The sequence below is a fragment of the Sinohyriopsis cumingii genome, chromosome 2, assembly GCF_028554795.1.
Source record: "Sinohyriopsis cumingii isolate HCF-2022 chromosome 2, ASM2855479v2, whole genome shotgun sequence".
NCBI lineage: Eukaryota > Metazoa > Mollusca > Bivalvia > Unionida > Unionidae > Sinohyriopsis > Sinohyriopsis cumingii.
The window spans coordinates 97279508-97293346 of record NC_142962.1 but is presented as its reverse complement, the minus strand read 5'-3'; the positions used below and the strand labels follow the sequence as shown (position 1 = coordinate 97293346).

The 13839-nt window shown below is 40.1% G+C and overlaps 1 protein-coding gene across 2 annotated transcripts in view; it reads left to right on the top strand.

Annotated features, from left to right (window-relative positions):
- Positions 1-12661: 12661 nt before the first annotated feature.
- The window catches only part of LOC149805437 (uncharacterized), a 51369-nt gene continuing 50191 nt past the window's right edge, over positions 12662-13839 (top strand). For both annotated transcript variants that reach the window (XM_089950020.1, XM_089950019.1), the window contains exon 1: positions 12662-12771. In XM_089950020.1, the coding sequence (XP_089806146.1) occupies positions 12663-12771 (109 nt within the window). In that variant the 5' untranslated portion in view covers position 12662. The remainder of the gene's footprint in view (positions 12772-13839) is intronic.

Genomic DNA, 13839 nt, shown 5'->3' with positions numbered 1-13839 from the left:
GTACATGTATTCAATCTTAACACTTTTTTGTCTCTGGCCAGGGCTTTGGTAAACGCTGCCTCCAACCTGTTAGTAATTGTGTCCACCAAATGTTCACCGCTAAAATAATAGCCTGGCAGAAGTTTCACAGTATATATGCTTAATAATGGATTTTTTCCTGACTTTGTGTCACCTGAAAACCCGATTTTTTCATCTCTTCTTGCAATTGGACGTTATGGATTTCGACCTGGAAAGTGTTTTGAGTTGCAGTGATGTTTTTGATTTGTGTAGGGTACATAATTTATATCAAAGCCACTTCCCCATGGGCTTCGTGGTCTAATTGGATGGCAGGGACGTCTTTTTTGGGGGGTGGATGGGCATTTGCTGTAAAATTGATGTAGCCTTTATACAAAAATTAACAAGCCTGTCAAGTTTTGCCCTCCCCCTGAAAAAAATTGAAATGACGTTTCTGCTATTACTATCTCTCTAATCTGTTATTCAGCCGGAACCAGCGCGTTGATATTTGCATAAATCAAGTTTTGAACCCCTCCCAATCAAGTTTTGCTCCCCCTTGAATCACGTTCCCCCCCCCCAAAAAAAAAAAAAAAGAAAGTTGAAATGACGTACCTGTTGGATGGCCTGAGGTAATTTGGCCGTGTAACAACACAAAGTATTGTCGGGAAACACCTCCATGGAAACGTCACTGGGTAACATTGAGTAAAATTTGTTATTATTGTTCATAATTCTAGAGTTCTGCTGTCCGAGGGGTCACTCGAAGTCAGAGGAGTGTCTAAAAGAAAATTGTTGTTGGAGTGGTGACTGTTGGAAAGATGACTGACGTTGGACGCAAGGCTCCCATTGTTCCCGTCCGAGGAGTATTTCAGGGAAGGATTGGGAAGAAGGTAACCGATGCAACTGCTCAGTAAAATGGTCCACAATTGTTTGTCTCCTTTTTGCAAACTCAAATTGGCGACGGCCGTACTGATGACAATACATCATAAAGATTTGGCAGAAAAAGACGAGTTTGCATTTTAGGCACACATTCTCTACACCACACCCACAAGGGTTGTTTTTATAGACCTTGTAGAGAATAACTGGGTGAAGGAGTGGTCACGGTTGTAATAGTGGTTGAGGCTGTGTTGAAGGGCATGATGGTCACTTCTTTTTGTAGTCGATGACTTGCGAAGCGATGATCTAAGAATCAAAACTGGGAGGATATCCTTTAAAACACACCTTGACATGTTTCACACATCGTTTTCCGACTTTTTGGGTTCTTCGTTCGAGAATGCTTTCGATGTCGAACACTTCGTCTTCTTTTTTTGTAACTCTGGCAAGTAAAATGTTCCTTTCAATACTTCCTCGTTCATGTCTTCCAATTTAGATGGCAGGACGACGGCCAAGCACTTGTCCAGTGACACGAAACAATTCCGTGGTCCAGTTGGGTAAGTAACCTTTGTATTGAAAGTGCGTTCGGTTTTGCCAATGTGCACCCAATCTCCTGCTACCAATACTTCTCCTTTCTTGGGAACAGCCACCGTCCGGGACGTACCAAACAGGCGCTCAAAAAATGGCCACTTCGTTGTCGGGAGTCACTTCGGGGGGTGGGGGGCACATCGGGACGCTCCGATGGTAGGATTGGTTGTACGCTTGGACCATGTGCGGTAATCTTCGATGTACTTGAGACGTTCGTCGACGCTAGCTTTGGTTTCGGGATTATCGATGGTGAAAAAATGAATGTCACGTTTCTTCACTTCTTTTTGGAAATCTTGGATCAGAAATTAGGTGCCTTTGTCGGTTTGCCATCGAAGAGGGCAATGACCACTTTGTTTCAACACCAGTTTGAGGGCCCGCACTAACTCATTGTTTGATTGAAAAGTCAATGGCACGACCCGTGCAAATTTAGAAAAGATGTAGATGACACAACACGAATATTTGTATCCGCAATTGTAGATGGTAAAATGAGAGACATCGGCTGAATCAACTTGCCACTAATGATCGATGCCCTCCACTCGGGTGCAACTTCTGGAAAATTTTCGTTGAATGGGTTTGTATAAAGTTTACATGGCTTGTTCTTGAAACCATCCTTGCACTTGAGGTAAACGGAGTTTAGTCGAGCTTTGGTTTGGCAGCACGATACAATTTCTGAACTCCTCCATATCCTGCAGGATGCGATGGATCGTAGTAAATGCTGGTTAACACCTCCATTTTTAATAAGTCAACTACTCTTCGTTAATGCTATTTTGGATGGGGCCAGATGGTGGTTTGGAAACGGCTTTACCTGTCCGACGTACCACAGGAGTAGAAGTCGAAGGTAGTGGTGGGGGGTGGGGTGGTAAAGGGATGGCTTTGGTCTTCTTTTCTTTTTCACTTCTGGTTTCCCTTTTTTCTTTTTTTCTTTTTCACCTGTCAAAGGAGGAGTGGACATCATCTTTTTAACCCAAGCTTTGAGTTCTTGTTGAGGAGGGTGGATGGGGTCAACAAGGACGCTGCAATCGTACTAGCGATGGGAGCTGCTTGCAGTGTTTGAAAGACTTCTCGTGCCTCTTCTTCCTCTGGCATCTGTGGGGCTGCATCTGTCTTGACCGCTGGGGGTGGTGGTGATGTAATTTTCATCAGGGTCTTAAAATCTTTCATAGTTGGTAGAGCTGTTTCGTCTAAAGCTTTCTGGTGAAATAGTTGCAGTCATTGCAACAGTTTACCGTATCTTTGCAATTTTTTTCATTTCTTATAAATCACTGAGATCCATCAATTATTGCAATTCGTGTTGTAACTGGGACATCTTAGTCAAATGATGATTGAGAGGTAAATGTAGGGTCCATTTTTTGCCATCAATGGAATTCCACCCATCATTTGTAAGGCACTAAAGTCAGTTTTCGTCTTTGCATTAGATTACAAAGGTCACGTCTGAGATATTTTGACCCAAGAAGTCCCTTGTATCTCTCTTGGTCCATCTTATCTTTCTCCCATGAGTCCTCTCAGCATTGTCCCTAATACCCTTTCAACAAGGTTGCTAACAACACGGGCAAAACTTCTACGTGTTGTACCAACATCTTCTTTAGACGGATGGGTATTTTCTTCTTGAACATTTGGCGAAGAACGTGTCGATGCTTGGCTAAACATTCTTTCTGATGTGGAGAAAAACGTATCTTGTCTTTTAAAACATTCAGGCAACATTCACAAACCGTATCGATGACGTCTTTGGAGGATGTTTGAATGTGTTCTTTTCGCAAAGATGGAGGGGCTTTGGACAACACGTTCCAATGTTTGGCTAATTGAGGAAGCAGTCCTATACTTTTTTTCCTTTGGGGTTAGAAGAGGTTTGTCTTCTTAGGGCGACATCTTTGTTTGTTCATGACACAAAAACACTGATTCCCATTCTTTGCCTCAGGTATTTTTTAAATACTGGAATGCATCGCCACTGATTGTCTTTACATCGTATCAACTTGATGACAGGCATTACGCGTCATGAAGGGGTTCGCAAAGGGCAAATTAGGGACAGTTCTTGCTTAGATAAACCCAGTAAACTCTGTAACATTCCCGATTTCTCTTGGACTTTTATTTTGGGGGACAGGTACTTTGTGAGCAGCTGCCACTGCAGCTAAAGAGAAAGATGGGGTCCCCGCTGGAGAAGTTCTTGGAGACACGGGTTTCCATTGTTTCATGAAATGAGGAAGAATGGATGTCAAATTGGGTTTGGCAGGCATCACCAGCAACGGAAAAGTGGAAGAAGCTGAGGCTACTGGATATGCGTTCATCGTCGCTGCAGGTCGTGGTTTGCGAATGTAAGGTTGCATCCTGGCCGAAGTGACTCTTTTGCCGGCAGAAGCTGTTTTCTGGAGGCTTTTCTTTTTCTGGTGACTTTTTTTCGGGGGTTGTGGCCTGGTCTTGACACCATTGCTTTTTTTCTCCTTCTGGGTCCGTTTGGCTTTTTTGGGAGTGACTTTTTTCTTGGTGAAGACATTGGGGGGAATTGGGATTCCATTTTAAGAGGGAGCGAATGATGACACCTCCTACAGAACTGCTACTTCCATTTTACAAAATGATTTGCTTTTTGGTTTGAGTGTCGATGCGGATAATGGCCAGTTGCTTTAAGACTACATAATTTCTGTCAAAAAAAAGCGTTTGGTTTGATGTGGAATAGGAATGATTCCTTGCGGTAATTGACATGCTGTCACCGTAAACCATCGTAAGACTTCTCTGAGACTAGTTTCTATGACAAGACCACATATTTGTGGATTTTGTTCGCGACTGATGCCGTACAAGGCATGAATCAATGTGACAGGAAGATCATTTGAAGGGACGTCAAATAATGCTGTATGAGACAGACCGAAAGTGTCCTAGGTTTTTTATAGATTTTTTGTTAAGTTGATGACGGGGACATGTATACGACAGTCCCTCTGCCTTGGCACCTCCGGTGAGACAGATGGGTATGAAATCGCTAATACTCGGGGGTAGTGGGTTTTAAATCCACGAGTAAATAGGAATGTGGGGTTTTAGTGTCATCATCGTATGCATGAATCAGCCAAGGCATTCCTAGCTGTTTGGCTAAGACTTGCACTTGCGATTTATATGTAGGTCTTTTAAACAAGACCACATAATGAGCATTGAGACAGATGGTGCGATTGCCTTTTCTTTGTTGAAACAAATTTTGGGGGATTCAAATGACATTGGCATTACGATGATGCCCTCTGCACATAAACCAGTTTAATTTCTTCTTCATCTTCATCATTGAAGATGGCCAGATGGGTTTGACTGGGATCAGACACGATCCTGTCGTCTTCGCCAGGAATGCCTTCCACAAACACGATGAAATCACCTTGATGTTCTCGTATGAGGCTGTACGCCGATTGCCACTCTTTGTAACATCACACGATTTGTTGAGGTGGACGATTGATCAAATGATATTTATGTTGGACCAAAAGTTTGACAAATTCGGTTTTGCTTGAATTGCTTGTTCTGGCAATTAACATATTAAAGGGGTGGCGAAGATGCAAGGCGCGATTTAAGTGTTCGTCGCTGGCTTTAAAAGTGATGGAAGAGAGAGCAGAGACAGTAGAGGTAGCCATAGTGCAGGGAATGTCAGTTTTTACACGAATACAGACAATACAAAAGCTTTAATACTTTTTACAGAACAAATTTAATTCAGTAGATATTTAAAATGGAATAACACTAAAGAGAAAAATACATAAAAGCCAAATGGTTATGAACATCATTAAAATACACATCACAACGATCAAAGTGGAATACGTAACAAAGGTGTCCTAGGGGCAGTGTGTAATGTTCTCAGTCTCTAAATTGGATACAGTCACACAGGTGTCCTCCTGGAATGGTCTTTCGGGATGTCCATGACAGTCCTATCCTGAAGGGAGTGGTTTTCCTCGGTGTCACTAACAGTTTTAAAAGTTACTTTTTCCACTGGACGTTTGAATTTAGGATCACAACTCTTGAGCATAATTAGCGACTTCTTTGGTCCAAGCCTCGAAAATCCAACTTTTACAGTCACGTACATCTGTCCAGTGAGGGTGTAAGTCACAAGCTACACACACATCGTTGTACAGATCTTCAGTATCTAAAAGTTAACGAATCTTTTTACCCGTAGAGGTCAAGAAGTATCAATGATGAAAACCAAGGCTTATTATAATAATTCTGTCATAGACATTTAATGGGACCAGTTTCATGTTTTATTTGGTGGTAAGTACTGTTCGTAAAGAGCCTACAAGGAATCACCTGGTAAAAGAAATCACAGAAAGGAAGTGACTAAGATACACACCACACATCAACCCCAATTAATGGGACAAACTTCTCGTAATAAGTGTTGGTAATCCTCTACCGTCTGAATACTCTCATTGATTTCCTTCCACGGAATTTGTTGTATCACCACTGATAAAGGCCGTGGCATGGTATCCCGTTTTTGTACCTCTTTTTGTCAGAGGCAATACGTGTACTTTATGCACAGAGATGAACGTACTTCAGTGGCAAATCTAAATGGTTTAGTCACTAACTTGCACATCACACTCTGTTCAAAAGTTTCCTCTTGAACTAAGTTTACATTTGTAAAAGATTTTGGTAACCCTCTAACTTTTCTTCTGTAATTCGTTGCAGTATGTCTACCTTGCAGTAAAAGAATCAGTCACAACAAACTAATCCTTCTCGCCCACGTCCAGTTTAACAATGTCTGATGACTAGAACACTTTCATCTGAATCAGTCCTCTTATAGCATTCAGGTTTCAGTAGTTTAAACATCTGTGACATAACGGATGCAATTGTTCTTTGCGTTTCATTTGTATTTTGACCAGCTCTCAGTAAATACATCAAACTCTACAGGTAAACCATGAATATTTTCTTGTATGGTATCCATTTAGTGTCCTCCAAGAATCAGAAATCACTGGGTTGTATCCAATAGCCTTGTTTATATTTGTGACTGAAGTAGTGTCCTCCCATAATCAGTCTTGGTTTACTTTGGAAAAGAGCATAGTTTTAAAATGGAGAAATGATTCTGAGTTTGCGTTTCACTTGTTTTTTTGTTCAACTCTTGGTAGATGCGTTCTCTCAACTCCACAGGCAAACCACGAATGTTCTCTTGCAGAATATCCATGACAATGTCAGCCAGTGTTTATATCCACATCGAGGGTCACTTCTGAATGTCCCTTAGTTTTATTAAAGTTTCCTTTTCTTTACTTGATGAATTTGACAAACAAAAGGGCATAGTTTCTTCAAGAGGCACTTTCACTTTCTCTCCTGGACTGTTTCTTCTCTGCTACTGCTTCTTCTTCTTGTCGTTTCCACCTTCTTCCCTCTCCTTCATGATGTTGCTGTTGAAGGAGAAAAGCTTTTTCTGCTGCTGTAAACATTTTTCCAATTCTTTTTTCTGTCTCTGTTTAAACTCCTTGGCGTGTGGCAAACAAGGAGAAGGTGGCGAAGGTGCTGGTACCGGAACAATTTCTTGCGAAGAAGAGAGAAAATCCACTAAATCCCAATTAAAATCGGTCTCTTCTGGAATTATGACTGTGTTGACTTTGGTAGCTGCTGATATGCCATCGCTTCTCGTCTCCACAGCTGGTGCACCCCATTTCCATCATGCTTGAAAACTTTGTCGCATTTATTCACTGCGCACAGACGCTAACGCATCTATATAGGGAATGTGACGTCACAGGCAGCTCTCTTTGGATTGGAAGGCAGACTCCACACTGCGAATGAATATTGAAACGCGTATTGGTATTGGTGAAAAAACTCAATCCGTTTTGGCCCGTTCTTCCACTATAAATAACAACGGTTCACTTCATTCCCTACACCTGTTCTAGTCACAAGATGTGGACTAATGTTGATTCATCTACCCTCATATCGTTGATGCTGTTCCGTACGGACTTGCACATGTATGTCAGTCAGATCATTATGGACAATTATCTGGAGCACCGATACGAACGTTTGGAAAAGAAAAATCTATGTGGAGAGATTAGGCTGTCTTAAGAGAGTCCTCAAATACAGTCCAGAAGTCAGAAGTGTGAGAAAGAATGGAATGATGTTAACAAAAAAAAAAAAAAAAAAAAACAAACAAAAAAAACCAAAAAAAACATTTATTCTCTTTGCTTAAAAATATTTTAGTAGATTTTATAGTTTAGGTGTGAGAGACTGATGTTCATCAATCTATGTCTTTGTGTTGTATATGTCTATATCTCTACTGTATTTGTCTCTCCCTAGAGTAGAGCATATTCAGGTGAAACCCTTGCCACATTGTTACCAATGTCCAGTAGCATGACATCACCTCACCTGTTCCATTCCTATTGTCCCTATACAACAAACCCAACTTTCCTTGTCGCTACACAGGCCCAATTTTCAAATCACCCTAGGAACGTTTAGCGTCATGGGGAATGTCCAATTCCCCATGATGGTAAACGTTCCTAGGGTGATCTGAAAAATCTTGACGCTAAACGTTAACATGACCTTTTTGACTGGGATTTATATTGACGCTAAGGTATCCCTTATTACTACTGATGGGTACTACAATGTGATCAATCTTGGATGTTCTTGCAGGGCGCCATTTCGAGCATGCTGCTTACCTATGTTCCATCGGTCGGAGAGGTCATTTTTATGCTAACAGGTAGGTTGGGTCTTTCAATATAATGTTTGGCTTAATGCTCATTTTCGACAAAATATTTTTGATTGAGATTTCTGAACGTTTGTAAGCTATATAGCTCTACTTTCATCTAAGCCAGATTAACAACAACTGCTGCCTAGTGGATGGCGACCCCAGCAACCCCAGCAGTCTGCTGAAGATGATTTCTGTGTTGGGTAAGAAAGGAACGTTGAGACGCGCACCGTCACTTCCTCTGGAGTAAGCTTCTTGAGAGTGTCATCCACGAACTTAAGGAGAGCCTCTTAGACAAACAACTCAACCCTGCAGATCTGCTAAATTGCTAATTCGTTTCTAGTGTCGTTCTTGAGACAAAGGTTATTGTCACTTAGTACTAATATTAGTACCTTTACTCGTACCTCGTGGACAGTTGAGGCTACGACATAGTAGCTAATTGTCATTGGACCCAAAAAAGTTGATGATGGCGCTTGAGATCTATTCACCTTTTGCTGTTGGGCCCTGCATAATAATCACGTGATACATGATAATAAGGTTCTCTCTACCCAAAAAATAACACCGTCGGAAATGGTCAAATCAGTAATCTTGATATGTGGGTCGAGCGAATATCTGGCCGAAAGAATTTCTTCTCCATACCGGTTTTTGGTGCCCTCTGGATATACTTATTTGTACATATGAGGAGGCCCTCCTTGCTGTGCTACTACTCTTCCTATCCCAACGGGTGGATACGAAACGTTTATATCACATAGGTAGAGCTGCCGTGAGGCTAGTACTAATATTAGTACCCTTACTCGTACCTCGTGGACAGGGTACTAACATGAGCATATACGTGTTAATGGAGCAAGCCGGGTGTGAATCACATCCGGCGCTCTTTTAGCCTAATAATAACACTTTAAACACATTCCTTACATATAATCCAATAAATAGGGTAGTCCTCTTACACTGGACAACAAATTTTTACAAAAGTCATGTTACTGAAATAAAATTAGTCAATTCTTATCAATTTTTATGTGCTGAACACGAATATGACAGTCAAATTGCAAAATTGGCTCTAGTTTTTTTGTAATCTGCAAGAAATTAATGTTTACATAACGAAATGCATTCCAATAGTAAAAGGTCAACTGTAATAGCCTACCTATAAAAAATCAAGTCATTGACTACATCTTAGATTTCTTCGCCTGTCTCTTGTACAGCTGTTCGGGAGCATCTCTGAGGAGTGTCCAGCAGTAGTCAGCCAGCATTGTAGTGGACCATTTTCCCTGGTATCTTTGTTCCATTGTTGCGATATCTTGATGAAAACGTTCGCCGTGTTCATCACTAACAATACCACAGTTGCTAGGAAAGAAATCCAAATGGGAATGAAGGAAGTGAATCTTTAGAGACATATTGCAGCCAAGTTTCTTATACTTCATCAACATGTCTTCTACTAGTTCCTTATAGTTTTCTGCCCTAACATTTCCGAGGAAGTTTGTAGAAACTAGGCGAAAAGCATTCCATGCTTGTTTCGCGTCACCTTCCAGCAAGTTGTTGAACCGGTCATCTTTGAAAAGCTCTCGAATCTGAGGACCCACAAAAACTCCCTCTTTAATCTTTGCTTCGCTGAGTCAAGGGAATTTTTCATGCAGGTATCAGAATGCTGGCAAAGTCCGGTCAATGGCTTTCACGAAGTTCTTCATCAAACCTAGTTTGATGTGAAGGGGTGGTAGCAAGATTTTCTGAGCCTCAACCAGAGCTGGGTGTTGGATATTCTTCTCTCCAATGGCTACATTCTGCCTGTGAGTCCATTCCTTCCTCATGTAGTGCATTTCCCTTGCTCGGCTATCCCACTCGCATAAGAAACACATGTATTTTGTATATCCTTGCTGCAGTCCCATTAAAAGGGCAACTACCTTCAAATCACCACAGAGGTGCCAGCTGTACTTGTTATACTCAATGGAATTCAGTAGCTGCCTTAAGTTATCGTATGTCTCTTTCATGTGGACAGCATACGCTACTGGAATAGATGGAAGAATGTTTCCATTGTGCAAAAGCACAGCCTTGAGACTCAGTTTCGAAGAGTCCACAAATAGTCTCCATTCTTGTGGGTCATGAGTGATTTTTAAAGCATTCATGAGGCCCTCAATATCGGAACAGAATATCAGATTACTTTCCTTTCTGAAGAAAGGCTCCAATTGCTGGTGGCGCTTTCGATATGCAGTAATTGTGACATCTTCTTCTAGAAGATTCCATTGTTGGAGTCTTGATCCTAGCAATTCTGCCTTGTTCTTTGATAAGTCCAAATCACGAATCAGGTCATTTAGTTCTTCCTGTGTTATTCTGTGTGGGGTTGATGATGCACCACAGTGAAAATCTGGATCACTGCATGCTGATGGACCAGGAGAAGAACAGGTCGACTCACCTTTGTCTTCGTCAGATGAATCAAGAGAATATTCTGCTGGAGGTTCTGGAATAGGAAGTCCCTCACCATGTGGAACTGGTCTCAATGCAGACGGAATGTTTGAGTAGACTATTCTCGACTTCTTTCGCTTCGTTATTCCGCCGGAAAGAGGAGGAACCAAGCAGAAGTAACAGTCATTTAGGTGGTTGCTTGGCTCTCTCCACACCATTGGGACTGCAAACGGCATTGATGACCTTTTGCAATTCAACCACTGTGAAAGCTGTGTTGTACATGTAGCACAGCATATATGCGGAGCCCAAGGCTTGTCTTGGTCACCAACCTTGCATCCGAAGTAAAGATGATATGCCTTCTTCACTTGAGAATTGATACTTTTCTTCTGGTTGGCAAATGTCACTTCCCCACAAATATAGCAAAAATTGTCCGCGGTATTAACACACTTTCGAGGCATTACTGTTCTTTATTGTACGTAAATGGATAAAATAATAAGTTTTATGTAACAGTAGCTTGAACTGTCTCGCACAACGTCTAAAATATTTTAAATGCTGAACCTATCTGATTGGGCTTTATATAGTACACTGCTTACGTCAGCTTCAGCAGCCGCCTGGCATTAGTATAATAGGCCTACACATGTATAGTACACTGCTGACGTCAACTTACTTCAGCAGCCGCATGGCATTAGTATTGCATTGCATCAGAAAATGATGCAATCAACTGTGGATGATGTGAGCATGATGGTATTATGCAATGTTACATCATTATTCCGGATGTTGCTGCAGTCCTACTGGAGAAATTTACACAGTGAAACATAGAAAATGAGGTATATGAATATCTTCAAAACGAGAGCCAATACAAATTTTTCACGGTTATATTCGTGTTCGGCACACCAAAATACTACAGATTAGGGCCTTTTCAAGTCAGTAATGATTTCACTGTTGACCAGTGTTATCTAATACCGGAAGTATCGAAAATCATTGTAGAAATAGTTGTAAAATCTCGTTTACTTTTTTTCAGCCGATATTTTCGTTTAGATCGTCCGCCATGTTATTTCAAATAATGATTACTTCCGTTCTCAGCCTCGTTTGTTTTTGTGCCATATTAGGACACTGACGCCTTATTTGGAAATGTAAACAAATCGTAGTAAAAATTTGGCGCCGTTTGGGTCAGAAAATCTGCGCATTAAAAGTAAATACGGTTTATCGGCAACTTTGAAATTCAACCAAGAAGCGATTATTCGCACTTGATTGATAATAATATAGCGTAGAATATCCAAAATATGTTCTGGCAAGCCTTACGTAGAAAAGGGGTCACGGCGAGAGTCTCGCGTTGTCTGTCATGGTGGACAGGATAAAGGTTAGAGTAACCATGCAAATTTATTTTATCGTGTAAGGGCTTAATAAAGTCAAAATAAGCCAAACTTCTTTCACAACATGATTATAGTTATGTAGTTGATTTCTACACTGTTTGTTTTTCTGACTTTAGTGATGATTTTTTTTGCTCCATTACATGATATGGGATCAGTTCGTAGCCTCAACCACAACAAATCAAGTTGAGGCTACGACATCGTAGCTACCGTGAGGCATGGAGGGCGATCTGAATGTAAATTCAAACGAACGGCCTTGTAGACTAGCACAGATGTCGCAACCAAATCATATATATATATATATATATATATATATATATATATATATATATATATATATAAAATTACCAATCTTTTAAGTTTTCTGTTACGTATGACGGTAGTACTAATATTGCTACCCCCTGCTCCTACCCTCAACTACAACAAATCAAGATGAGGCTACGACATCGTACGATGGTGGATTGTATATTTTTTTTATGGTTACGTACGTTGTGTTTATTTCATACACTGAAATGTCATTTTATAAAGAAGCAGACCCAGCATGTTCAATTAAGAGTTGTTTAATGCAAAATTAAAATCATACACAATATTTTCAGAAAACATGATTCGCTATAAATGATGAATAAACAAGTAAGGTAACTTTCATCAGCAGGAAAATTATCGTGAGAGAACGGTACGCCATCGTATACCCCATTTTCTGTTCACCCATTTTTAGACTGGTTGTCATTCTCAATATGAATATTACCGTGAGTTCTTTGATCGAATGGCAACAGCAATAAAGTACTTTAATTTATGACAACCATTCTACACGTTGACTTCCTGGATATTCCAAGCAAATGGCGACCATTAACAGAGCGGAATGGGTTTACGACGAACTTTTGTGCTTTCTTGGCACAAAACTGTTTCAAATTCCAGTTATAACTTTCATGGAGGCTAACTGTATAAGTAAGAGTTTATACATATTAGCGAAAGAAGAGAAAGATCTTGCGCCTTGTCCTTCTGAAACTAAAAATATTCAGTGCTCGTTCTTATTATACTTTACTGTACTGTACTGTAGTCGTGCTATTAATTATTGTCATGTTATTGATTATTTTATTATCGTATTATTTGTTACAGTATTACACATGAATAATAATCAGTCGAGTATGTAGGCGAAGAATTATACCTACATGAGTTATATACTTGGGCGATAAATAGCTTAAAATCAACATAATCCCATAAGACATTTCAACGCGTGTGTCTGTGTGTTTTGTTGGATTTTTATTGTTTAACGTCTGTTTTTTTTAATGTTTTTTTAATGTCATCAGAATCCCATTGCAGGTTCTTAATAAGTTGTTACCAGATCAATCATGTGCATTGGGTAATGATAACGTAATTTAACACTGGTGCAAACATCCACATCAGAAAACTGAATTTTTTTGTAGATACCAAATTTAATTCGTAATAATTTCAAATTGAGACTTCTTCCTACTTATTTTTGTCAGGTAATCATAACAGAAACAGTACTCTAAATGAAAATAGTTATGTACCACCAACATATTTAACACAGGCAAGACTGGTAACATGATGATGTAAAACTGTATATAGTCTATTTCATACTAGTCAGATTTGGCAGTAGTGGCCATCATTGGGATAAGGCAAAACTATTTTGTACACAGGTGACCTTTATATGCAAATGCACCTTTCAGAATTGTATTTTGAATAAATACCATGCTCCAAAGAGCAGTGGTGATTCAATGGTTAACTTGCAGGACTCACTACCAAAGGATACAGGTTCAGATCCTACCATCAGACCTGCTTGGATCATAATGTGGTTTGTCCTTGGGTAAGGAACTTTACCCAGATTGTTTCATCTCTAAAAAATTAATTATGTTGCTGTGCGATAAAGCACAAAACCAACCAAAGCCATGTACAGAATATTATTATTATTATTATTATTACACTATCAACATTGTTAAGTGCACTTTTTAATAGAATCTTAAAATAGACATAATGTCTTCCCAGAATGTATGT